This window comes from Peromyscus californicus, unplaced genomic scaffold (assembly GCF_007827085.1).
Source record: "Peromyscus californicus insignis strain IS unplaced genomic scaffold, ASM782708v3 Scaffold_15__1_contigs__length_86483966, whole genome shotgun sequence".
NCBI lineage: Eukaryota > Metazoa > Chordata > Mammalia > Rodentia > Cricetidae > Peromyscus > Peromyscus californicus.
In genome coordinates this window covers 52,372,105-52,399,009 of record NW_026294447.1, presented here as the reverse complement: position 1 = coordinate 52,399,009, position 26,905 = coordinate 52,372,105, and the positions used below count along the sequence as shown (strand labels likewise).

Genomic DNA, 26,905 nt, shown 5'->3' with positions numbered 1-26,905 from the left:
GTGCGCCACCACCGCCTGGCCACTTGTGTAGTCTTGAAAGGTATAGCCCAGGCTGGCTTTGAATTCATGATCCTCCTGCCTCATCCTCTGTAGCGTTTGTTTACAAGTCTGCACCACCATGACCCCCATAGTTACATTCTGAAAAGCTGAATGTAGACCTTCTCTCAATCCTCAGGACTCCCCGATGGGGGAAGGTCTGAGGAGAATCATACAGAACTTTCCTGAAAGGCTAAACCTGGCACCTGGGTTAGGCCGGAGTAGTTCCTGATGGGTCAGGAGCTTCACATCCTATGTTGCTCTAAGTTTATGCATCCTACGTGGGCATGCAGCTGACCACTCATGTATGCCCCCCACCCCCACCCCCCACACCAGGATAGAGAGAGAGAACTGATAGTTTTAGAAAACAAGGGACTTGGTCAGAGGCTTACTATATTGTAGCTTGTCCCTTCACCCCCTCTCCTGGACACTAGAGGCTCCGGCTAGCTTTTTGTTTTCTCCTGAAGAATGGAAAGTCCGTGCTCGAGGTATGTCAGCCGGGCTTGCTCAGCACTCATAGTCATGTGTCTAATGGGGCCTGAGCCCAACGAGGCTGAGACCTATTTGGGTCCTCCCTCCTGTTCTGAGGAAGATCCCCACCTTCATGATGATCACTGCTGGTTGGCTGTTTGGTCCTTCCATGTTGCCCTCATGCCACTGGTAACCTTTAGAGCTGGTTTACAAACCTTTCCATGAGTGTCCCAGTTATGTAAGAGTCACAGGACTTGGAGAATGCAAGCACTCAGCACTAATCTTTTTTCTAAAGGGTAAGCATGTACACACATATATTATACATGCATAATATAATAAATCATGTGTATATTATACACACATACTATATACATATGTATAAATATATGGAATGCTTAAGGGCACTATATATGTAAAATTTAAATCCTACACTCTTCCTGTAAGCTGTGGGCATTATCATTTCCCCCCTTTTGTAAATTAGGAAACCAAGGCTCAGAGAGTTGTTGATGGTCACACAGCTAGCCAGAACTGGATCTGGTGGGTAACTTTGGGGTTGTAGCTCTGAGGCACTGGGCTCCACAGGGACACCAACAACCATCACCTCACAAATGAATCAGGTGGGAATGGCCCCAAGACTGACTGACTGTGGGACACAAGGTCCAATGACATTGACACTCAGATTGTCTGGACTTAAAGGTGCTGTGGATATCGCTCTATATAAATAAAATGCTGATTGGCCAGTAGCCAGGCAGGAAGTATAGGAGGGACAAGCAGAAAAGAGAATTCTGGGAACAGGAAGGTTGAGGCAGAGAGACGCTGCCAGCCACCACCATGAGAAGAAGTTAAGATACCGGTAAGCCATGAGCCACGTGGCAACTTTTAGATGAATAGAAATGGGTTAATTTAAGATAGAAGAACTAGATAATAAGAAGCCTGCCACGGCCACACAGCCTGCCACACAGCAGGCCATACAGCCTGCCACAAACACACAGACATGCAATATAAGTCTCTGTGTGTTTACTTGGTTGGGTCTGATCGGCTGTGGGACTGGCGGGTGAGAGAGGTTTGTCCTGACTGTGGGACAGGCAGGACTCAAGAAAACTCCAGCTACAAATGGTGCCCAACAGGTTGGCAAGAGTTTCCACCTAAAACCTGAGAAGATTCTAAAATGGAGCTAAAAACAGCTTCCTAGTTGTCTCTCTCAAGTTAGTGGCAGCCTGCGGGTTTGAGCTACTATGGTGGGTTCCTGTCATGTGAGCTTGACCGGCAGTATGGCAGGAAGGAGGTGTCTTCAAGCCGCACATTTTGCTGCTGCTGTGTGGTGGATTTAGCCTTTGCTAGTTAAAAGAAAAAAAAAAAAAAGAGGTTTCTGGGCTACTGCTGCTTTGATAAAAGCATAGACCCACTGTTTCTAAGAGTTTGTGGCTCTCAGAGCTACAACCGCCATGTTGGGAAGCTGAGGTGGGTGGAGCCAGCAGCCACAGCAGCCATTTCAGTCTTAGAAATGCTGCAGTTTAAAGCAATAGGTTCACAATAAGGCAGATTCAGATGGAATAGTTTACAATGTGTGTAAAAATACACATAGGCTTGAAAGAGAGAGAAAAAGAAATATATGCAGTTATATAAACAAATAGATAGTTTTTAAAAATAAAGTCTTTAAAGAGACAGTAAAGGTAAGTTCAACTGTGAGCCAGGCAGGACTTGAGAAAACTCCAACTACATAAAAACTGTCATCTACAACATGGACACCCCCAAGTGTTTCCAGATGTGGAATCACAGACCGTCTTGGCCTTGCTGTGTGGTCAGGGTCCTGTCCATTTGCTCAACTCTGGTCTCTGAGTCTGCAGCACAGTGGTATTATCTAAGAGTGTTAGGAGCACCCAGCAGAGGACTGAAACTGAGGCTCCCAACAGGAGCTGGGAATTCCTCTGACTTTACAGTGTCCCTTCCTCAGAACAAGGGTGTGCTTCCTTGTAGAATGGAGGCTGCATGTCTGGGGCTCCTCATGGCTTGGTCTGGAAGGTCCTCAGAGGGCCTGGGTTCCTCTCCTGTGACTTTAGGATGGCAGCATCTCCCTCATAGCACCAGAAGGGTCCAAAATGGAAGCATCTTGTTCCATCCCTTTCCATGTGCAGAGAAAAGGATACAGTAGCCCACCCTTGGGACATCAAAATTTCTGACCCTGCCCTAGGTTCCAAGCCCAACTTCATATCCACGACTCAGCATCCTCAGCCCAGCAAGCCCAGAGCCTTCCACAGCAGGTCATTCTGTCTGGCACTCTACGGTGGGTGCTGCTGCATCTCTGGCCCCTTAAGCTCCCTGGGGCGCAAGATTGAGGGTGGAAGCTGAAACCCACAGCAGCTGCCCTACGGCTGGCTGTCCCTGCAGAGATGCCAAATGAGTGACAGCTGCATGTTCAGAACTTGGTCCCTGCAAGCATGACTCCATGGTGGCTGACTAGATCTCTGCCTGCCCCCCACCCCCACCCCCGCGCTGAGTTATACAGGAGTGGCAGAGGAGGTTCCCATGTAGTTAAGCAGTGTTGGCAGGAGCTGCTGTGTCCAGCAGGACCAGTAGGGTCCCACACAGCCTACCTAGTCCCAGGGGAAGGAGCTGGGTCTGCACATTCTGCTCCTGCTTGAGGTCCTCCCTCCAGCTGGTGAGCAATAGCAGGCCCGCAGCTCTGCTTGGAACGTATTTATGTGTGTGGGAAACCTGTTCCCAGCAGCTAGCTCAGGCCTGTGGACTGCTCAGGGTTTAATTTTGTCCTTGAGTTCCCCAGGGTGGCTCAGGCATCGTGAGATAAACCTCACAGGGGGCCAAGTGACTTGGCCAGCTGAAAGGACCAGCAGCCCCCGGAATAACTCAGTCCCTGACAGTCTTCGCCCTCTGCTCCCAGAGCAGTGGGAGATGACGTCTCTTCTGCAGGTGGTTGTGGGAAGAAGAAATGTGCGCAGACCGTTGCCTGCTCAGCCCTGAGGGCAACTTGAGCTCTGAGATCTTGCTGAATCCCCCAACAGTCAAAAGGATCATCTCACCTCTACTCTCAGAAGACAAGGCTGCAGTTGGGGCCCCAAGCTAAGAACGGGCTAGGGTTATCTGCCACCAGGGCTCATGTTGGAAACTGGGAATGCAGTGGGTTTTTTCTGCAGCAGGGTGGTCCTGTCTAAGGCTAGTCTAGTATACCCCTGAGCAGCTGGGGGAAGGGAGACATCATAATGTTACTTTAGCAGCCTGTCAGCGGGGAGAGTGGGCTCCCTTTCTGGAGTTCACCTTGACCTCTGAGGACCCTGGTGCTCCCTCCTTCAGCCCCTCTCACTGTGCCCCCTCCTCCCTCCCAGGACTGAGCTCTTTCATGATCTCCCTTCTAAACATGCCTAGAGCCAGGCTCAGGCTCTTGTTTGTTTCTCTTCCTCTTGGTTATATGAAACCAAAATAAATTTCTATCGAGGTAGTGAGGGCCGAGGCCAGGACATCGGGCTACAGGGTGCTTAATTTAGCTGTGATGTTCCACTCTGGGGCCGACGTCATCTTTGAGCCTTGGCGCGGTCACAGCCCAGTTCTCATGGCCTCTGGCTGGCTCTTTTTCCCTGCATGTTGGCTCCTTCCATCCTTCCTGGAACAGGGGTCCTGGCAGAAAAAGGGGGGGGGGATGGGTTCAAATTTCATTGCTTCTTTGGGTCCTGCTGGCGAAATCCCGCATTTTCCATGGGAGTCCTGGGAACTTCTAGAGGCCTTCCTCCTCCTACAGGCTGACTCGCCTATGGTTTCTGCATCTGTTCCCATTCCACCCCTTTGTGTCCTTTGAAAAGATGGTTGCTAGAGCTACTCCTGGATCTTACTTGACGTTGGGGACCATGGAATGCTCCAGAAATCACTAGTCCAGGCCATCAGATGCTCATTATGATTACTCATCAGGGACACAGTTTAAAACAGCTACCCAACACCATTAATGTCCTCAGAAATGGCTAATACTCAGCGATTGGAAAGCCCACAGGCTGGACCAGGGTATGGGGTGATGAACTAGTAACAACACTTGAAGGTCCAAGTCAGCTCAACTCGAGAGCCCTGGGTTGGGAGATTCGAGGGGCAGTACTCAGGCCCGGCTCCAGCGTACTTCTTCCTGTTGGGCTGTACTTCCTGTCTTCCATACTGAGGCAGGTACCCAAACCTGCCCATGTCACAGGAGTGTCTCTGCTGTAGGACACAGGCATCTGATCCCATGGGCCAGTTTTCAGTGTGTGCATTGTTATGCCCTTCTTTGCCGAGTGAGCTCAGAGGAGTCACAGCACCTTGCTGGGTCTCAACTGGGACCCAAGGACTCTGGGTACCACACCCAAGAGCCCGTCCAGTTGGAGAGGTTACAACACCCCCTGAGACCAGGGAGCTTTGGCTCTGCCGAGAACTGTGACATGATTGAGAAAGACATCCTACCGTGAACAGGCAAAGAAAATGAAGTTGAATCCTGGTTTTCGTTAGTCTTTTTGAGACAGGCTTTTACAGCCTGCACCTTTACCTGCTGGCGCATCTTGATGGCCCACCCAATGCATTGTACACACATATGAAACTCTCAAAGGTGAAGAAGAAAATACTTCCAACTTTGAAGCTGACTTTTCAGTAGATATTTGAAGTTGGTCCTGCATATTAGAAGCTCCAGGCCCAGAGACATGAAAATACTATCTCATTCCATTCCATGATTTTGTTTTGGATTCTTGTTATGGTTTTGTTGTTGTTGTTTGGTTTTGTTTTTTAGATAGGGTCTCACTCGGTAGCCCTGGCAGTCCTGGAACTTACTCTGTAGACCAGTCTGGCCTTGAACCCATAAAGATCTACCTGCCCCTGCCTCTGGGGTGCTGGGATTAAAGGTGCACCATCACACCTGGCCCATCTCATGATTTTAATGATCAGGAGGGGGTGAAAGGTCAGCCTAGGTGGCTTATCTCTGGCATTTGTGATCCTTGACATGGAGGCCATATATGGGTATGTTTCTAGAACGACCCAGGCGGGAGCTAGAGAGGAGGGAGATGCAGCACCTGTTGGGGATGGAGGAGGGCCCACTTTTAAAACAGGTCCTCACTGTCTGCGGCTATCTTTCCTGTCCACTCTTCTTCTCCCTCAGTGGGTCTTCTGTCTGGGCCCCTGGTTGTGGCAGGCAGGGACAGCCTCACTACATGGTAACTGCAAATTGTCCCCTGTCTAGCGTTGGAGGTTGCTAGACGTCACTTCCTCTGCTTCCTATTGCTAAGTACATGGCTAAGGACACCAGAGATCCAAAGGAAAAGCGGAAATAGCCTCCTCTTTTAGAATACCTATTCCAGAAGTGGAGATACTCTTTCCCAGGCCTGAGGGTAGTAGGTCCCTTCTGTGGCTGACCCTGTCCACGGTGGCCTGAGGCTGTGTGCTCACTGGTCTGTTGGCTCATGCCCTGCTCTGTGTCCCTTGGGGCTCCACCCCACAGCATCCAACTCTGGATAGCTGGTGTCTCTAAATGTTGGACTTGGCCACCTGCTGCATGCCCATCACTGAGCCTTGATTTTCTCCAGGGTCTTATGTAGAACCCTTTATGTGCCCTCCTTCATTCAGTCCATCTTCCTGCTTCCCCATTTGGGTCCTTCTTACACACCCCTGCTCTGTCCCTGGCTTTTTATTCTCTTTCCCAGCTCTGTGTCTTTGTGTTCCCCTCTGTCTTGTCTTCCTGCATCTCCCTCCTCTCCTAGCGCCTGCCTGAGCAGTTCTAGAAACATATCCATATATGGCCTCCATGTCAAGGCTTACAAATGATGACATCACGTGAGGGCTGAAGCCCTCCCGAGATGCTCTCTGGAGCGGGAGCCTGTCCCCTGTGCCCCTAGAGGAGTGGAAGGCGGGACTGCAGCTTCCTCGGTTCAATCTTCAGAAGGGAAATCTGAGAGTCATAACATCTTATAGCTTGGCTTGACATCGCGGTCATGCGGTGGGCCCGAAATAAACTCCCTGCTTCAAAGGAGAGTGTTTCAGAACTGCCTGGCACAGCAGCTGGAAGCTCAGGGCCAGCACAGGAGGCAAACTCAGGGAGCATGTTCTGAGTTCAGACAGTCAAGAAAACCTCTCTGTGGCCCAGACCTGTGTCCCCGCCACAGAGCCTTGCAGGTAATGCATGCTTTCGACTTGGTCACAGAGACTTTAAAAAGAATTGCTGGGCGGGCTGGGACCTGCAGCTTCAGGATTCACCGAGACCTATAGCCAGACTGTGCCATGCTTCTCCCTCTGCTCCCTCTCTCCAGCTCCGCACATACTGGAGACTTTGGGTCTGATGCATACCAGGGAGTCATGCACGATAGCTATTCTTCTGGAGGACTCCGGCTTAGAGTGTCACTCTGTTGTGTGTTTCTAAACATGGACGTGTGAAAGGAGTGAGCAACGATACTGTAGTTGGGTCCATAGGGTCTCCGGTAATGTCTGTGTTAGACAGGTGACTTCTGAAAATGCTTCCAGGCAGAGAAAATGATAGATGCTTTCCTGCAAGAGGACTCAGTGTCTGCTGCACGAAGAGGGCTGTGCATGAACAGTAATGTAAAGTTGATAACAACCCAGGTGATGTGGGCTCTGCCTGCCCTTTCTGGAGGGTTAGGAGAGGGTGTGAAATGAGAGATGCTACCTAGATGAGACTAAAAAAAAATCTGTGGGAGGCAGTGAAGCAAAAATATCTCATGCATACATACATGTGCACACACCGTATCTGAATAAGCACTGGACTTGGAAAGAGCAGATGGAATGTTATCACGGTGAGCAATGGGTCTCTGGGTGGAGGAAGAGCTGGGCAAAGGGAGATGAGACTTGGGAAGGACGGGGCTGCTGAGGGAAAGACTCCCTGGGATGGGAAGGATAACGAAGCCCCTGTGGAGGCTGAAGGGAGGAGTGCTCACTCCAGAACCTGGGCAGGGGTGGGGGTGGGGTGGGGGGTGGAACACACTTGAAAAGTATATGAGCAGGGGGGAGGCAGGTGGGGTTTTATCTCAGGCTATATTTTGCAAAGTCAGGGAGATGGGCTGACATGAACAGGCTAGTGACATCGAGGGACAATGGAGATGTGACAAAGCCCTGCTTGGGGCAGGAAAACCCTCCTTCTGCAGGGAGTCCTTGTGAGGCAAGGTTTGAGGGAATTCACAGGAGCTCAGGCAGGCTGCCATACCAGGCCCCAGCCACAGCTTGACCTTAGCCAAAGCAGTTGTTAATTCCACTCTTGTTCAAAACATGGACGTATACCCACTAAAAGGAACCATCTCATATTTCTGGTCCCTTCTGGCACAAGTAGACCACACCTGGTATGTGCTGGGAGCCTTAAGGCAGTAATTAGGAGTGCTGTCTTCTTTCCCTGGATGGGGGCCTGGAATGATTTAATAATGAATAATTCAGCCCATGTTAGCTGGTATCCATCAACAACTTAATGTGAGGGAATTAGTTCCCTGACCCCTCTCAAGTCCACCATGAGTGTGAAGTGACCATTAACTCCCCTTTACAAGATTTAGAAACTGAGGGTATGAGAGGTTAAGGGTCTTGTCTGAGGCTGGGCAGCAATGAGGACCTGGAATTGGGAATCAAACTTAAGCTTCAGGACCTCAAGTACTCGTGTTCACAGCCACAGCTCCCATGGCTCTCAGGCTGGCAATGTGGTGGTCGGCATCTCTGTGAACCCAGCAGGGTTCCCCTGGCATCTTCATAGCATCATTAGGTACCATGTGTTGCCCACAGACTAGGTCCAAGAGTCTTTCTGAAGGAGACACAGAAATGTCTCCAGCCTGTCCACTAGGCTGCCTCTTCTGAGCTGCAGAGTCCCTGGCTGCCTGAAGGGGGAGGAGTGGCCAACCTTGCCACCCATCACCAGCACTTCAGGCTACTGGCAGATGGCAGAGCCTGGTATTTCTAGAGACTAGGCAGAAACTGGGTCAGGGCCCTGGAATCCTGTGTCTAGCCCTGTGGACTGAGCCATACTGATGTGTCTGGATGCCGTAGGAGGATAGAGCCTGGGACACCGGCCAGTTCCTGCAGGGCCTGGAGGCAGTGGAGGGGCCCTCCACCCTGACTGAGGCAAAGGTGACCTCCTGGCCCTGGAGAGGCAACAGCTTAGGGGCTGGGGGAATAAGAGGGAACCCAGGCTCCCTGGAGTCCTGTTAACTGCTGCTCACAGGCAATGCCTCTGGCGGCCTTCAGTGCTGTGAAAGACTGATTCCTTAGAATACATTATTTGTCACAAGACTCAGAAAAGTATTTTTTCTTTCTGTTCTTCCCCTACCCCACCCCCACCCCTCTCTCATCCTCTTTCTTACTGTCTTTTGAGGTGGTTTTAATCAATGGACCCCAGGCCCCAAATCAATAAATTATCAAGTTGTCTTTTTAGGATTCCAGGTGGCTTGAGAGAGATTCACAAGCCATTGTGAACTGGACAAGCGAAGGGAAGGCAGGGTGTTCCACTCCAGACAGAACCTCAGTTTCCCCTCTCTGTACAATAGGCCTCAGGTCTGGTAGTGGAGTGAAGGCAGAGTCAGCTTTGGACAAGATCAAATCCCATTGGATGACCTCTCTAGGCCTCAGTGTCCCCTCCATACAAAGGGAGAAGAGTCCTGTGTGGTGGTGTTGACTGCACTCTCCAGCCCTGAGCCTATCATATCCCCGTCTCCCACACACAACAACTGACCAAGACTCAGAATCCCCAAAGCCTTGATACCCCGAAGTCACAAGCTTGGCCGTGACCAAGGATTTGAGACTAGCAGCCGAGTCAGCTGTGCTGAGAAGCTGTGAGGCCTGTTCCATGTGCTTGTCCTGGAGAAACACCAACAAATGTTTGCTTACTTCAGATAGGCCTCCAACAACAGACTGAAGCGCGACTCCACCCAAGTTCAGCTTGGCCAACCAATGCGTCATTTACAGAGCATGGGTGCAAGGGGATTGACTTGCTATCTCAGGAAATGGTCACCCCTCAGCTAGGAGGGAAAGTCAACAGGCTGGATCTGGAGGGTCTCTTGCAAGTAATTCCTGCTCCCCTGACAAAGATGATGAAATAGCTGTTAAGTTGTGAAGACAGAGGCCTATAAAAAGGCTGACACCAGAGGCCCTTCAGCCCTGTTCCTTCCTGTGGTGGCTTGAACGACAAATGCCCCACATAGGTTTATGAATGTGAAGACGTGGGGAGGCGCAGCTGTACTGTGGAAGTGCATCTCTGGGGGGTGGGCCTTTGAGAGTTCATAGCCCTACCCCCAGTTTGCAGTTTTTAGTTTATTACAGCAACGGAAAAGCAATTAATACACTCGTCAAAGGCCCACCCTGGGGCTTTGGTCTGGGTCTAACCTTAGCCAGGGCAGCAACAAAGATGCAGCAGGGTGAGGTGAAGAGTCACTTGTAGGAATCTTTGCCATCGCCCTCAGCATTTGGGGCCAGGGGAGGGGGTCGATGAAGAAAGGGATAAGTAGGTGTGCCCTTGGCCACTGACGTTCTGGGCCTCCGTCCCCCATCTGTACCAGAGGGAGGGAATACTCCCCAGGGCTGCTCTACTTTGCGTCTCTGTTGCTGTGATAAAGACGTCGTCGACTGAAAGCATCTTGGGTGTTCTGCTGGGAGGGTTGGTTTAACTTACGCTTCCACATCACAACCCAACATCTAGGGAGCTAAGCAGAGCTCAGGGAGGAATACTGATTATCGGCTTCCTCTGCCCTGGCTTGCTCAGCTTGCCTGCTTACACAGCCTAGACCCACTTGCCCAGGGGTGGCACTGCCTATGGTGGCCTAAGCCTGCCTTCATCAATTAAATGTCCACAGGCCAATCTGATGGAGGCAGAGTCCCTCTTCCCAGGTGTCTCCACTTTGTTTCAAGTTGACACAAACTCACCAGCACAGGCACTGAGGTCAAAGGATTCTGCTCAGGACAGTGGTTGACCACAATTCAGGGTTCACAACCACGAGTGTGGGTTTTACTGTTCAGATTTCAGAGCATGAGGACCAGGCAAGGAGAGCAGACCTCCTTGTCTCCCATGAGTCCCTGCTGGAGAATGAGGAGTTAAGATGGTAGAAGGAACATTGCAAAGAATAAAACTGCATATTGGGGGTGGGAGGGGACAAGGAACAGTCCAGTAACTCCCCACTTCCTTCTCAGTCCCAGGCTAGTCCAAGCAGCCTGTTTGCAAGATCACCCGAGGCTAAGGGTCTTGGACCATTTGGGAGACCCTGAAACTCTCACAATACATTGACAGACACTATGTATGTGTCAGTGGTACATACAGAGTTGTTCTTAGACATCTGCTGGGATGCATTCCTGGAACCTGTAGATAGCAAAATCCCAGTTGCTTAAGACCCCTAGGGAAGACGTGTAGTATTTGTATAGAGTGTGCACACATTCTCTTATCCTCATTGAAACCATCACTGGATTACCCACGGGCCCCTTCATAGGCAGGTGTTACACAGTATTGTTTAGGGAATAATGACAGGAATGATGTCCTATACATGTTCAAGGAATAATGTCTACAGGTATTCACCATTACTTGAACATTTTTCTGGAAAATTTAGGTAGTTGAATTCATAGATGCAGGATCCACAGATTCAGAGAGCTGATTGCACATATATACATAAATATATGTATATAATATAGTATATATTACATGAAGGGTTTGTATGATTCAACTGCGAACACATTTGTGAGTATAAATTTATTATATATTCACATATAGTAGTATATACATATAGAGAAGCTTTTAAAACCACAAAGTCTTTATTCTTACCCCCAGCCTCTCCTAAAACCCTAAAGAGCATCAGGAGGGGTGCTGGCTGGGGAGATGACTTGGTAAGAAAAGCACTTGCTTCACAACCATGAGGACTGGAGTTGGGATGGCAGCTGCCTGTAATCTCAGTACATAGGAGGCAGAGGCAGGATCTCTGGGGCAAGCTAGTTAGTTCTGAGTTCATTGAGGGACCCTGTTTCAATAAATTAAATAGAGACACCCAATGTCACCCTCAGGCTTACATGCACACATTCACACACTTTCGCCTCCCCTGTCCCCACACATGTGAACACACATGCATACACATGTGCGTGTGTGCAAGTGCAAAAAGTAAAAAGAAAAGCAGCTGGAGGCTGCCCTTAGCTATGTGAGACAGAAGTCTGGTGTAAAGTCAGATGCAGCCTTCTGGTCCTGTCCTTATCACTGTGTCTCTCTGGGTGTTGCTCAGCTTCCCCATTGTCAGCCAGAAAAACAACACCCCTACCACTGACTCTCGATGTGGTTCAATCAGCAACAAACCCGAGGGCACACACTGGTGGCAAGAGAGCCTTCTCTTGGGTTGGCAGTACAGCTCTGAGGTGACACCCGGCTCAGAGCCATGGCCTTGCTCAGGAGCACGGTGCAGCAGCAGCCCTCCACACTCATGCCCCAGTGGATATGTGACCCCGAAATGAAAACCGCACACTGTGCTTGCCATGTGCCCTGCATAATTATGGAACTCAAGAACCCCCTCAGAGTGGCCATTGTCCTGTGCAGATGGTCACCTCGTACAGAGTGAAGCTGGGAGTGGGGCGGGGGGAGGCAGGTGGTCCCCCAAGGTCTACAACTAGACGATGGAAGGGCTGGGGCATTTGGGAGGAATGGACACCAGCTCTGCATCAGGACGGGTGAGGGAGAACATGGAGTCCACCCACCCCAGCTCTGACCAGATCGCACCATGCCACACTGCTCAGCTTAGGAGCTGACAGTCACCCTTTCCATGAGAGGAGAAGACAGGTTTGGGGCTCCTTTCACTTTGGCCCACCCTCATTTGAAATGGAGGAGAGTCCGGAAGAAGGTAAAACCGTCAGATGGCCCTTCAGAAAACTGTCAGCCAGGGCAGGTCCTGAATGGACAGGAGCAGGTAAAGGCTGCCTCCAGGGAGCTGCAAATCACATTCAGATTTTTTCCAGGCCCTGGATGTATGTCAGATGATGTGCTGTGCATTTGCAATAAATCATGCATCCTTGCAACAGGCCAAGGCTGTTAGTACTTCACAGGCAGGATGAGGCCTGCTAGTGAGCAGGCTGCAAACCCAGACACAGCCAGCAGATGGCAGAGCAAGGCTAGAGTAGTTGGCAAGGGGGTCCCCAGCCCAGCAACCAGCTGGCCTTCCAGGGAATTAAAACTTACGCTGATTCTACTGTTTATTCTCCTGCACTTATTAAATACCTACTGTGTGCCTGACCTTCAGTTAGGTGCTGGAGTTTGGACAGGAATATGAAACTATGTTTTATGGGTGCTATAGGCTGGTAAGGTCATTGCAAGCAATTCAGATGGCCAGCAGTCTAGAGGGCAGCTGAGAAGCGACCTCCTCAGCTCTTCTATGAACACAACACATCCCCCCTCACACCTAACCCCAGATCCCTTGCCAGAGGGGCTGGGTAACAGAGGATGGCTACCTTCTAGAAATGCCCTGTTTCTTCATAGGACACCCAGGGCATGATCTCCTCCCACTGAGGCCCCCAGCACCACACACAATCACACATAGGAGGCTCAAGGGAAGCGGGAGAGAAGGCTCATCTTTCAGCGCTGTTTTAACCCTCATCACAGTCCACCTGGGATCCACACTTGGCCCAGTTCACAGATTGGAAACTGAGGCCCAATTGGGAAAGCACTGTTATCTGCTAATTCAAGTCCTCCAAACAGCTACTCCCCACTACTTTATAGAGGCCACCTGGGAGGGGACCCAGGGAATCAACATGTAGGGCAGGCACCTCAGAGGGCAGGAGGGGGCTCGAGGGAGGCCTAGCTTCCCTGGGTCAAGCCTGCATGTGGGCTGACCAGCTCTGGACCACTGCTGCATGCCCCGGGCCTGGCCAGTAAGGGCTCATGGACCCACTGTCTTTGGGAAATGGCTGTTGCTATCCTCGGTGGCCTCCCAGGGGGTCTTGGTACTCTAGTCTTCCTCCAGGACTCAGGCCTGGGGCAGGAGATGGCCCACCTGCTCAGAACCCACGTGTGGGCCATTGCTCTGATCATCACTTCTGGAATTTCAGGAGGAGCATTTGGAGGATCAAGATTTCAGGCCTAGTTTCCCTGAGGCATATCCTTCTCCTACTCTGAACCTTAACTGCTTCTTTGGTGAAATGGGATGAAAGACACAGGGGTATCAAGCTCCATTTAATTGTGTGTGTGTGTGCTTGCATGTGCTGGAGCTGGGGCAGAGGGACCCCAGGGCTCTAGACAAGCAATCTATCTTACAGCCACTCACCTTGGAGTTCTGGAATGATCAGTAGGAGCAAGAGGTCAAGTCAGAAGTTTTGGAGATGGGAGGGCTACTGTGAGGCAATGCCTTGTGGACAGCATCCAGCCCAGGGCAGAGGCTCGGTAAAGGTTTGGGGGTCTATTAGTTGAGGGAATGGGAGACTAGGTGGCCAGTGAATGCTGCTCAGCCTGGAGAGGCACACTGTGGCCTGCTCTGTTAGGGTCTCCAATCAACTTCTGCGAAGTTCTCATTGACCATAGCCCATGACTCCTTTTGGAATCAGGATGGAGTTTGGAGGAAGGACACTTGCTGCAGAGCCTTAAATATTGTTGAGGAGTTCTGAGAGCAGGCGGGGGAGGCATGTCAGACACAACCCAGGAGAAGATGCTGGGGTAGGAGAGAGCCTCGTGGGTGTTGGAGAAGGTACCACCCAGGTGTCTGGGATGGAAGGTTAGGGTGTAGAGAGGAAAAGGGTGAAGGGATAAGAAGCAGATTTTGAAGGGCAGGAAGCTGGGACAAGAGCTTCCTTCACAGGCAGAGTGGGGGCTGGGGACAGTGAGCACAGGGTGTCACTTGGTGAGTAAGTGGGGAGGCCAGGCCAGGGCAACCAACATGGAAATAACTTAAGAGGCTGGAGAGAGAGGCGCAGGGAAACGGCACCAGGTAGACTTCTGCATGGAAGAGAGTCAGTGTCCCCGCTGTCCTAGCCACTTTTAGGCTTTAAGTCTGAAGCCTCAACTGGCTGTGTTTGGGAGAGCCCAGAATTGTTGGGTAAAGTCTCTTCTTTGCCAGGGATCCATAGAGCAAGTAGGGACTGCTACAGGGTTTAAACCAGAGCTGCTTTGAAGGGCCTCATCATGTGAGTCCGTGCTAAGTGTGTGCATGTGTGCATGCATGTGTCCCCCCCCCAAGTACTGGCCCATCCCCTGTCTGTGTTTTCTGGCCAGTGGCTCCTATCTGCCTGGGTTCATCTTCAAATACAATTGACAGGTGGGTACCTGGACCACACTCCCAGGACTCTGAGTGCAAGGGATTGATGTAGGGCCCTGGCATGTTACTTTCTGATTGGTATTTTCTGTATTTATTGAGTCGTTAGGTCACAGCACAATGTAGTATGTGCATGTAGAAATATGTGCACACAAGTCACATGTGAATGCTTCCAGGAACCCTCCCAGGGAATCACTGTGCCGTGAAAATACTCAGCAGTGGACACTCGAGGAACCTGCCTCCACTGTGGTCCCCACATGCTCCAGCAGACTACAGCTTCCCGAAGAGAACTCAGCCTCTGACTTCCATCACTGTAGCCTGTTCTAGAATTTGATATAAGCATGATCATGTAGATACACGTGGCTTCCACACATGTGAACCATGTGTATAAGTTCTGATCCTGCTCATTTGGCTCAGTATTGTTTTGAGCCATCCTCGTGCAAGGCCGTGTGCTTTCATGGGTGCACACTCTCCATGATGCCACCACCCTGTGTGAGCATGTTTATTTTGGTGGGCATCGTGGATCTGCTTCAGTTGGGTTTAGATGAATGATGTTGCCTTGAATACTCTAGACCTCACTTATCTCTATACTATGTCCCCTAGTTCTTTGGAATGAAGCTGGAAGATCGCTAGGATGTTTGTACGGTCAGCCCTAGCAAACGCCATTGGCTTTCCAAAGTGGTTTGTCATTTCCCACTTCTCCTGGTGCTGGGGAGGCAATGACCCTACACTATCCCTGGTGACCCCGTAGTCTCTGTGGTGACCCCCACACTCCCTGGCATTTGCATTTTCCACCATTTTCATTTGAGCTCTGTGGGGCAGGGGAAGTTGTGTTGCTTTAGATTTGAGTCCGAACCCCTCAACCTTAAGTGAATGTGAAGTGAATGCCTCTTGGTGTTTTGGCTGTGGGCCATTTGGATGTCCTCTCTGAGAAGGGTTGGACTGGTCTCCTGGGTACCAGTTAGCTGGAGCCACAAGAATGCCACATAGCAAAGCAGTCCTTAGATGGAGCACTGGTACCCAAGGTCCATACCGGCAGGTGGGAAAGACTCTGAGCTGCAGGCTGGGGCTGGGGACTGAGACACGGAGGTCCCTACTCACTGGAGGATAGTGTGGCTGGAGGGGGCTTTCATCAACTGGACAGCGACCCCTGCTGGGTGGAGCATGCCTACCCTCAGGAGCCTGATGTGTTCTGGGACTCAGCTTGCAAGGAGGCAGGTCTCGCGGGAAATTCCTCTTTCCACTGGGCACGACAGAAGGGATCTCTCATATGCCCAGTGTGTTGTGCCCACCAGCTTCCACTTGGCAGAACAAGTCTCAAAGGCTTGGGCCCAATATCCAAGGGGAAGGAGAAGGACATCTGTCTCTGGGGGAAGGGGTGCATATATTTGCCAGAATAGAACATTGGCACTTGGGGGGGGCATTTTTTTTTTTTTTTTAAGACCTCATATGACTTGAATGCTCAGCCAGGGCTGAGAACCATTGACCTGTGGTCACGCTGCTGCAAGCCAGTAAATATCACAGGTTGGGCTGATTTGATTTTATTGCTCAGCCTGTTCTGTTCTCTTTGAGGCATTTGTGTCTTTTAGAAGAGAATCCCTGTAATGAGACTGTTGTGATGGCTGGTTTTAACTAGATCATGCTATCCCAAGCATGAGCCCATGTCTGACTCATCCACAGCATTCTCAGCCCTCCCACAGCGAAGAGCAGTCTTGATGTGCCAGTGTGGGACACAGTTGTGACTGGATGGGAAGAATGCACATGACACTGTGTGGGCTCACGAGGCAGGATTAAGGATGTTGAGATCTTTGTGTCCCCAGAAGGGTGCCTGACCCAGAGTAGTTGTACAAGAAATAATCTCTTAGTTAATGTATGCAGTCATACCTGTATAGGTAGGTTTCCCGGAATGGAAATGGTGAGTGGGTAGATATCTGCATAGGTAGGTTTAAAAGGGAATGGGTAGGAGGAGGGGGGAAATGTGGCTGAGGGAGTAAATAGATAGAAGGATGGATGATGGACAGGTGGATGGAAGGTTGGAGAGATGGATAGATGGATAACTGGAAGGTCAGTTAGGCTGGCAAATAATGGTGGATGAGAGAGTTGAGGGCGTAGTGGTTGGGTGCATGTGCTGGTCAATGGATACGAAGATGGATGGATGGGTAGGAAGTTGGATTTTGGACATGTGGGCAGATAGAAGGATGAATGGCAGAATGGGTAGCTGTAGGTGAGTAGACAGAGGCATGAGAGGATGAGCAAATGGATGATGGTTTGAAGGCTAGGTGGATTGGTGAATAGATGAGTGAATAGGCTGTGTAGATGAATTGATGTTTAGACAGATTCCATGACCAAATGAATTTTTTTTTTAAAGTGTGGGCTGGAGAGATGTTTCAGCCGTTAAGCACACTTGCTACTCATGCAGAGGATCCAGTTGGGTTCCTGACACCCATGTCAAGTGGTGCACAGCCACCTGCAACTCTAGCTGCAGATCTGAGAGCTGCTTCTGGCCTCCAAGAGCAGCCACACTCGGGTGTACATACTAGCATGCAGGCCCACACATACATGTTCAAAGACGTGAGATTGCACAGCCTTCCCTGTGGGTAAACACGGCCGTCTCGTGGAACACTCGGTGACTGGGGTGGTTTTGGTTTTCTCACAGGGATTTGTCCCCTGCTGTGTGCTTGCTACTGCTGAGTCTCAGAGGAGAAGTGGCCAAGATGGCGACTGAGATCACCACTCGGGGCAGACAGCGTGCCATCGGGCATGAGGAATACAGCTTGTATAGCAGCCTGAGTGAGGAGGAGCTGGTCCAGATGGCCATCGAGCAGAGCCTGGCAGACAAGACTCGGGGTCCAACCCCTGCTGAGACTACTGTGTCCTCCCAGACCCACCACCAGCCAGGCCATTTCCACCCGTGGACCGGGTAAGTGAGGCAAGGCTGATGAAGGGAAAATGGACCTCTGGGCATCCCCCAAGCTTCAGATGCCCCAGGATGTTCATACTGAAACAAAATATTCTGATCTCTGACCCCTTAATGCATTTGTCATTTAAAGTCACTCTTTGGTGTCTGAGTGGGGTGGGATCCAGGATGCTCGTGCCCCAAGTATCTCACATAAAATAATTGTATTTGCATATAACTCATGCATACCCCAACTGTATATTTTAAGTCATCATTATGTCACTTTTAATAACAAATACAAATGCTATGTAACTAACTGTCACGTTATATCATCTGAGGAATAACGACAAGCAATCAGTCTGCACAGTTCAGAGCAGACAGGTTTTTAAAATATTTTTGATCTGAAGTTGACTGACTCCATGAGTGTGGAACCCATGCTTTCTTGGGGTTGATTCTGTACACTTCCATTTTAAAAATCCTCTAAGGCTTCTGTAAGTGGTCTCTATGTTGGGGAAACTGAAGCCTAAGGCTGATTAACTGGCCCAGGTCACAAGGCTAGGAACTTGGAATTAGCTAGCTCCAAAGCCCAGACCTGGCCTTGCCCTACTGATTTATGCCTGAATGCAGGGGACTGTTGTTCAGAGTACGGCTGAACTCCAACACAAGTGAAAATTTATATAATTTTATAAAAATTTATTTTTGTGACACTGTCAAATTACATAAGCTCAAGCTGATCTGGAACTCACTTGTGTAGCCCAGGCTAGCCTCATACTCTGTCTACCTGCCTTGGTCTCCCCATTGCTGAGAATCCAGGCGTTCACAACCATGATCTAAAATTTATATATATTTTATTAATTAAATGTTTTCATTTATTTTATATACTGACCAGTTTTCTCTCCCTCCTCTCCTCCCATTCCCTCCCTCTCCCCCCCACCTCCCATCTACCTCCCCCTCCACATCTACTTCTCTGTCTCCATTCAGAAAGGGGCAGGCCTCCCATGGGCTTGAACAAAACATGGCATACCAAGTTGAGGCAAGACCAAGCTCCTCCCCTGCATCAAAGCTGGGCGAGGCAACCCAGCATGGGGAATAGGTTCCCAAAAGCCAGTTCAAACACCAGGGGCAGATTCTGATCCCACTGTGCATCATCATTTCTACTAGTCACCAATATAAAACTTATACATGAAGGGCTGGTGAGATGCCTCAGTGGGTATAGGTGCTTGCTTCCAAGCCTGATGACCCGAGCTCGGTCCCCGGTACCTATGTGTGGTGAAAGGAAAGAACCAAGAAGTTGTCCTCTGACCTCCACATGGGTACCTCGACACACATGTGCCCACACATACACATGCATAAAATAAGTAATGCATAGTTGTCTCTTGTCAAGCTTTTAAAATCATATGTATTTCTCATTCACAGCCGTCACATTCCAAGTGCTCCTTAGCTATGTGTGGCCAGAGGCTACCAGACTGGCCAGTTACTGATCTAGGGGACACTTTCTTTGCAGGGGCAGCCAGAAAGGTACTGGGCATTTACTCCTCAAGTGCTTTTAGCAAAGAAATGTATAAATTGTGGACATGCTTTTGCTGCCCCACCAACCCCCAGCTGTAGATGTATCCAACCTTCCCATCAAACAATAAACACAGAACCAATGCAAAGAAGAAAGCCAAGAGGTCAGAGCTAAGAGCCAAAACCTTACCCTTCCTCCTGCAGTGGTCCTACCTCTCCGAACCAGAGCTACCCCTGTGTTAAAGTCTTTATATAGAGTTCCTGTCCTGCCTTCTCATTGGTTGTAAACCCAACCACATGACCGCCTCCTCACAGCCTGTCTGTATAGGCCTCCAGGTTTTCCATGATTGGTATTAAGATTAAAGGCATGTGTATCCAATAATGGCTGTATCCCCGAACACACAGAGACCTACCCAGCTCTGCCCACCAAGTGCTGGAATCACAAGCGTACGCTACCACTGCCCTGCTTTCCTATGGCTTGCTAATAGCTCTGACCCCCGGGCAACTTTATTTATTAACATACAAATAACATTTTAATACAAATAAAATATCACCATATTTCCCCTTTTCTATTTTAATAAAAAGGAAAAAAAGAAAAAGCTTATAACTAATATAAGAAAAACTATATACAAAAGGATAATAACTATATACAATATATACAAGTAATAAATACCTAAACAATGTCTAGTCCATTTGTATTTGACAAATTCAGAGAAAATAATTTCATTATCTATCCTATTTTGGTAAGTCCAAAATGTATCCTAATTAATCTTCAACTATAACTAACTAACCTTCAACTATAACTAACTAATCTTCAACTCCCTCAGAGACCCAAGAAGGAAATAATATTAGCTAACAAAAATAAAAACAGGAAGTGCACATAAGCAACCTCCAAAAAATTTGTGAGTTGACAGAAACAGACAGCTGTCTGGACAGTCACCTGAGGTTTCTCCGAAGTGCTGGGGCATCATCTTCAGCCTATAGGCCCAGCATATCCGACAGACTCATTTGTGAAGCAGGATGTACACAAGGTCAACAGTTCAACCTCACATTGAGTGAGAGTAGTCCATGTACCAGAAACACCTGAATTCCACCAGTGTCATGTCATGATTCAGGATTTCAAATTCTGGAAATTGCTGATGGTTTTCCAACTCAGCTGTCCATTCTTCCTGGCTGTGTATATATGGCTTCATCTCAGCATCCCATTCTTCTCCATATCCCTCCATCAAATGCCAGTCTACTATTGAGAGGCGTGAGCTTAGTTACTCTTCAAGAATAACTGTTTCAGCTGCTGTTCCATTGCACATCAGAGGCCATCGGCCCACTGCCTGTTCAGCTGCCTTCGAAGAAAAGGGCACTGTACCTTTTTCGAATTGCGAAGGCCACTTCAGGGATGGTGCCATTTTGTCCTGGCCTCTGAAGATGCCTTTTGATAAAGCCATAACCACACTTGTTTTGGCAAGAATCAGTAATCCTTTGTTTTATGTCCTGTTTGTCCATTTTGTCCTGTTGATTCGAGGATACTTTGTTGTCCAGTGGCTAACTTTTGCCACAATGAAAGTTAACTCCATATGCAGTTTCTTCAATGCCCATATTTTCTCTGAAGTAGATTGGTACTGCCAGGAGTCGACATGTCTCATAGTCATAACAAAAAAGAAAAATTTTCTAAGTTATTAAAACATTTTAAATGCCATATTCTGTAGATCTCTGAAGGGTTTGAAGATAACCTGTCTATCTAAAATATATCTACTCAATCTTGAAAACATACCTAATATAACTACAAGTTCTATTATAATATCTAACTACTAACTTTCATTTCTTTATATCCTAATAGTTGGTAATAACATTCAAGGATCAGAAAATTGCATTACATTGTTAGATGAACGGTACAATTAGAAAAATATATATAACATTTTCTAACAATATCAATTTCAATATATATAATTTGTATACAATATAAAACAATCCAATCCAATGTAAAGTATTTACACCCAGCCAAAGTTGTGTGTGTTGGAGGTCGGGTGCACAGGGACAGTAATTCCTGTAGCAGATGGTGTCTGTGTGACTGAGAGCCATGGGTCTCACACCTCAGTGTCTGTAGCAATCAGTGACCCCTAGGAGACCTTGACCTTGGAAAAGTCCCCCATCTCCCTCAGAAGTTCTGCTTTAATGTACAGATCTTGCTAATGTGAGCTACAGCAGACATGACTCGTAGTGAAAGCTGAGGCATGCCAGCCCTGTTCCAGGGTGACAGCTATCTGTGTCACATTGCTCTTTGCTAATGTTAGTTCACCTGTGTCTAACTGGCTGTGCCAAGGCCAGGGTACCCTATTCTGAGGAGTCCCTTCCACAAGGATGTCAGGCAGGCTCCTTGGGCAGTAGTGAGGAGGACAAGACCTTCAGGCTCCTAAGCTGACCCTGACCACATCCCACTGGGGCCTCAGAAACCCTGTGCAGGGACCTGGCTCATCCATTTCCTCTTTTGGCTGGCTGAGCTGAAGTCAAACACAGGTTCCTCTTTTTCAGGAGAGGACCCGATAGCGACAGAGGGGGGACTGCTGCAGGACCCACACAGCTCTGGGTGCCTGCAGCGCCTCCGCAGCTCAGAAGCCCCTCCTGGTGTGTGTGTGGGGTCCTTAGAACTCAGGACCTTGAGCTCTAGAACTGTCCCCTTCTGTGAGATAAGGAGGGAGAAACACACTGGGACATTTACATCTGTCCAGCCTGTTGGGGCCCATCTGAAGTGAAACTGTTTGTCCAAGGTCAGGCAGTCTTCATCTGGATCTGTCCCATGACAGCACCTTGACCAGTCCCATGGGGCAGGCTCCTGCCAGCAACGCCCCCCACCACACACACACACACACACACACACACACACACACACACACACACACACACACACAGAGAGAGAGAGAGAGAGAGAGAGAGAGAGAGAGAGAGAGAGAGAGAGAGAGAGAGAGAGAAACACTTAGAGCTGTGCTGTGTCTCTGTGCCCCTTTTAACAACTGACAGAACAGGTGCCCAGCAGGACCAAGCAGTCTGTAGGCTCTGCTGATTCTGCAAGTCAATGCTTCTTCTGCTCGCTTGCCCTCACACCCACAGAGGTCTAGGGTCCCTGCAGACTCATGACCAGAATTAGAAGTTAGAGGGGGCACAGGACCTACAAGTCCTGCTCATCTCTCTCTGGGTGTTACAATATCATCGACTAGACCCAGGGCATCACACAGGCTCATCTCTCTCTGGGTATTACAATATCATCGACTAGACCCAGGGCATCACACAGGCTCATCTCTCTCTGGGTATTACAATATCGACTAGACCCAGGGCATCACACAGGCTCATCTCTCTCTGGGTATTACAATATCATCGAATAGACCCAGGGCATCACACAGGCTCATCTCTCTGGGTATTACAATATCATCGACTAGACCCAGGGCATCACACAGGCTCATCTCTCTCTGGGTATTACAATATCATCGACTAGACCCAGGGCATCACACAGGCTCATCTCTCTCTGGGTATTACAATATCATCGACTAGACCCAGGGCATCACACAGGCTCATCTCTCTCTGGGTATTACAATATCATCGACTAGACCCAGGGCATCACACAGGCTCATCTCTCTCTGGGTATTACAATATCATCGACTAGACCCAGGGCATCACACAGGCTCATCTCTCTCTGGGTATTACAATATCATCGACTAGACCCAGGGCATCACACAGGCTCATCTCTCTCTGGGTATTACAATATCATCGAATAGACCCAGGGCATCACACAGGCTCATCTCTCTGGGTATTACAATATCATCGACTAGACCCAGGGCATCACACAGGCTCATCTCTCTGGGTGTTACAATATCATCGACTAGACCCAGGGCATCACACAGGCTCATCTCTCTGGGTATTACAGTATCATCGACTAGACCCAGGGCATCACACAGGCTCATCTCTCTCTGGGTATTACAATATCATCGACTAGACCCAGGGCATCACACAGGCTCATCTCTCTCTGGGTATTACAATATCATCGACTAGACCCAGGGCATCACACAGGCTCATCTCTCTGGGTATTACAGTATCATCGACTAGACCCAGGGCATCACACAGGCTCATCTCTCTCTGGGTATTACAATATCATCGACTAGACCCAGGGCATCACACAGGCTCATCTCTCTCTGGGTATTACAATATCATCGACTAGACCCAGGGCATCACACAGGCTCATCTCTCTCTGGGTATTACAGTATCATCGACTAGACCCAGGGCATCACACAGGCTCATCTCTCTCTGGGTATTACAATATCATCGACTAGACCCAGGGCATCACACAGGCTCATCTCTCTCTGGGTATTACAATATCATCGACTAGACCCAGGGCATCACACAGGCTCATCTCTCTGGGTATTACATTATCATCGACTAGACCCAGGGCATCACACAGGCTCATCTCTCTCTGGGTATTACAATATCATCGACTAGACCCAGGGCATCACACAGGCTCATCTCTCTCTGGGTATTACAGTATCATCGACTAGACCCAGGGCATCACACAGGCTCATCTCTCTCTGGGTATTACAATATCATCGACTAGACCCAGGGCATCACACAGGCTCATCTCTCTCTGGGTATTACAATATCATCGACTAGACCCAGGGCATCACACAGGCTCATCTCTCTCTGGGTATTACAGTATCATCGACTAGACCCAGGGCATCACACAGGCTCATCTCTCTCTGGGTATTACAATATCATCGACTAGACCCAGGGCATCACACAGGCTCATCTCTCTCTGGGTATTACAATATCATCGACTAGACCCAGGGCATCACACAGGCTCATCTCTCTCTGGGTATTACAATATCATCGACTAGACCCAGGGCATCACACAGGCTCATCTCTCTGGGTATTACAATATCATCGACTAGACCCAGGGCATCACACAGGCTCATCTCTCTCTGGGTATTACAATATCATCGACTAGACCCAGGGCATCACACAGGCTCATCTCTCTCTGGGTATTACAATATCATCGACTAGACCCAGGGCATCACACAGGCTCATCTCTCTCTGGGTATTACAATATCATCGACTAGACCCAGGGCATCACACAGGCTCATCTCTCTCTGGGTATTACAATATCATCGACTAGACCCAGGGCATCACACAGGCTCCAGGGACTCCTTCCATCCTTCGGATCTTAGGTCAGCTCTTTCTTTCTCAGTGAGTCCTGCCCTAACCACTTCCAGGTCAAGCAGGCTGAATGTACTTTCTGTTCTGGCGGTTTCCGCGTGGATGGCCCTGGATTTTACCTGTGGAGGCCTCATTTGCCTGCTTCTGTCAGCAGCCTGTGAAATTCCAGGGGTTCTCAAATCCCTCATCTGCTCTCTAAAGCCCTGGTCCTGGCTGCATGCCAAACGGCCATTTATATACAAGGGAATGGGTGGATAGAAGAACAAAGGAGGCCATGGAGGAGGTTGGAGGCTCAAGTGTTTTCTGTGTCATTTACTGGATGTGCGACCATGTCAGGTTGGATATCCCCATCTCAGTGAGTCCTGCCCTGACCACTTGTTACTGTCCCTTCTCAAAATGGCAATAGTAAAAGCTTGCTCATCTTGCGGTATACGTTTTCTCATCTTTTTTTTTTTTATCCTTCTGGTGTGGGGGGATGGAACCCAGGCTCTTGCTAGGCAAGCACTGTACTGCACACTCCAGCCCAGCCCCCCGCCCCAGTCTTCAAAAGACAAATGCATGTAGCAGGCTAGGGCCATCTCCGCACCCTGCAGCTTTCATTCACTTCCCCCTGGCCCCTAGGTGAGTCCCTGGGGCCCCAACCTTATGACTGCCTCAACTTCACAGACTAGCTTCCCTGTCGAGCTGCGAAAGTCTCTTGAGAGTGTTCCCAGCCATATGCTGACTTCTTGGGGACAAGGAGACACTGTTCACTTCTGTGTCTCAGTGCCTTTGTTACTGTAGGTATCTAATGAATATTTTTAGGCAAATAAACACTTCAAAGCCAAGAGCATACTTTGGGAATGTAATTTGTCATTGTCTTCAAAATGGAGTATGGGGTCCTAGAAAAGAAGACTATGGAGGATGCCAAATAAAACATAAGGTCTCTTTTTAGAACCATCTCCCCACAACCAGGTAAAGAGACAAAGTTGAACACTCATGGAGGTCATTTGCCAAGCCTGGCCCCCAAGAGCTCCCAAGAGGCATACCCAGCTCCCCATCCAATGGGGAAGTGGGGTCCATATATCCCTGAAGTAGAGAGCCTGAGCTTGCTATGGATGGACCAGCAGTGTGCAACTAGAGCAGGTCTCCCAAGCCTTCAAATGCCTGCATTTTATTGAAGGTTGCTCTTCTCAGAAGAGACCAAGGAGGGAAACACAAACCTGGACTTGCTTGAGATGAGGTACCTAGCCAGACTTGCTTGGGATGGGGGGGGGGGGCTGTACAGCTGCAGATGATTCCAATCAAGCTACCACACCTACTGTACACAGCCTGTGCTGGGTCCATCCTGGCACCTGGTCATGCCCTCCCTGAGCTTGCAGCCTGAAGAAGGCAAAGGCTGAAGGTGAATTGGAACCCAGCAGGGCAGGCACAGTGGTGGTGCTTGCTGTGTTTCGACAGGGTGGGGGTGGGGGTTGCGGTGCAGATAGGCCCTACCTGAACCTCTTCTAGTTCATAACCTGTAGCCACATCCCACGGAAGCATGTTCCTCTCAACCCAGATGACTCAGCCCAGTGGCTGGCTCTACTGGGAATTCCCCTCACGCAGCCAGCAGAGGGGAAGTGGGCCTTTCTACTTTGCTTTGAAAGCACAAAGCAGTTTCCGTGTCAAGCTGGTTTCCCATCCACCCTGAGACTCAGAGCTTGGGTACTGTGAGCAGCCACACAGCTAACCCCCAGGCCAAGGTCATGCACCCTAATTTCAGTGCTCCTAGAGCGAGTTCTCCTGCCTTGCTCTCAACCCCTTCCTGCAGCTCTGTGGGTGTGTGGCCTTGTCACGCACATGTGGCCTCTGAGCATTTAAGGATCCATAATGAGACATGACTTAGTGATATAAGCCCAGTCCCCGACACCGGGTTTGGGACAGAGCCAGGGCTGGCACATTACGGAACCTGTCATGTCTGTTTCTTCACCTGACAGAATGGGAATGGCACACCCTTGCTGCCGTGGGAGGTGGCAGGAGGGTGCTTGGAAGGGCTCTGTGAAATTGGTCCTGCACAGCGGAGACCTGTGACCCTGGCCATGTCATTGCACTGCATCAGCCTTGGTTCCTCACCTTGGCTTCCCTTCTTGCTGTTATCACTTCACGTTGACTGGTCCTTATTTTAGGGGAATGTGGCAGTTTTTGCTAGTGTGCATCATCTTGCTAAAACATTTGGACATGTCTAGGGACAAGAGGCCACGTGAACCAGGAATCCCAGGGTTTCACGGAGAGCTCAGACTTGCTGACTACAGAGACAGCCTGGCCAAAGCTGCCGTCCCAGGGCCAGGAGGAGAGAGGGGAACATGGGGCCTGTACAGACAGGCCAGGTGAGACATCCTCATCCGGGCTGGTGGCTCTTGGATCTGTGTCAAACTGAGCTGCTTCAACCACACAGGCAATGATGAACCCCTAGTTTGGTCCCAGTCCCACTTCACAAGTAAAGAAACAGAGGCACAAAGTTCAGCAAAAGTCTGTACACATTCAAAGGCACAACACCAGTGTGGAGGTCATGGAGCCGAAGGGAGGCTTAGGAGGCGAGATGGAGCCAGGCTCTGCAGGATGGAAGGGGCTTAGGAACTGT

General features: G+C 49.5%; 1 protein-coding gene across 2 annotated transcripts in view; it reads left to right on the top strand.

Moving 5' to 3' along the window:
- The first annotated feature begins 6,336 nt into the window (after nucleotides 1-6,336).
- The window catches only part of Asb2 (ankyrin repeat and SOCS box containing 2), a 41,402-nt gene continuing 20,833 nt past the window's right edge, over nucleotides 6,337-26,905 (top strand). The window contains exons 1-2 of one of the 2 annotated variants that reach the window (XM_052738850.1): nucleotides 6,337-6,636; nucleotides 17,365-17,628. In XM_052738850.1, the coding sequence (XP_052594810.1) occupies nucleotides 17,423-17,628 (206 nt within the window). In that variant the 5' untranslated portion in view covers nucleotides 6,337-6,636; nucleotides 17,365-17,422. Of the gene's footprint in view, nucleotides 6,637-7,194; nucleotides 7,272-17,364; nucleotides 17,629-26,905 lie in introns of those variants that run through there. The other variant, XM_052738849.1, reaches the window with a different exon arrangement.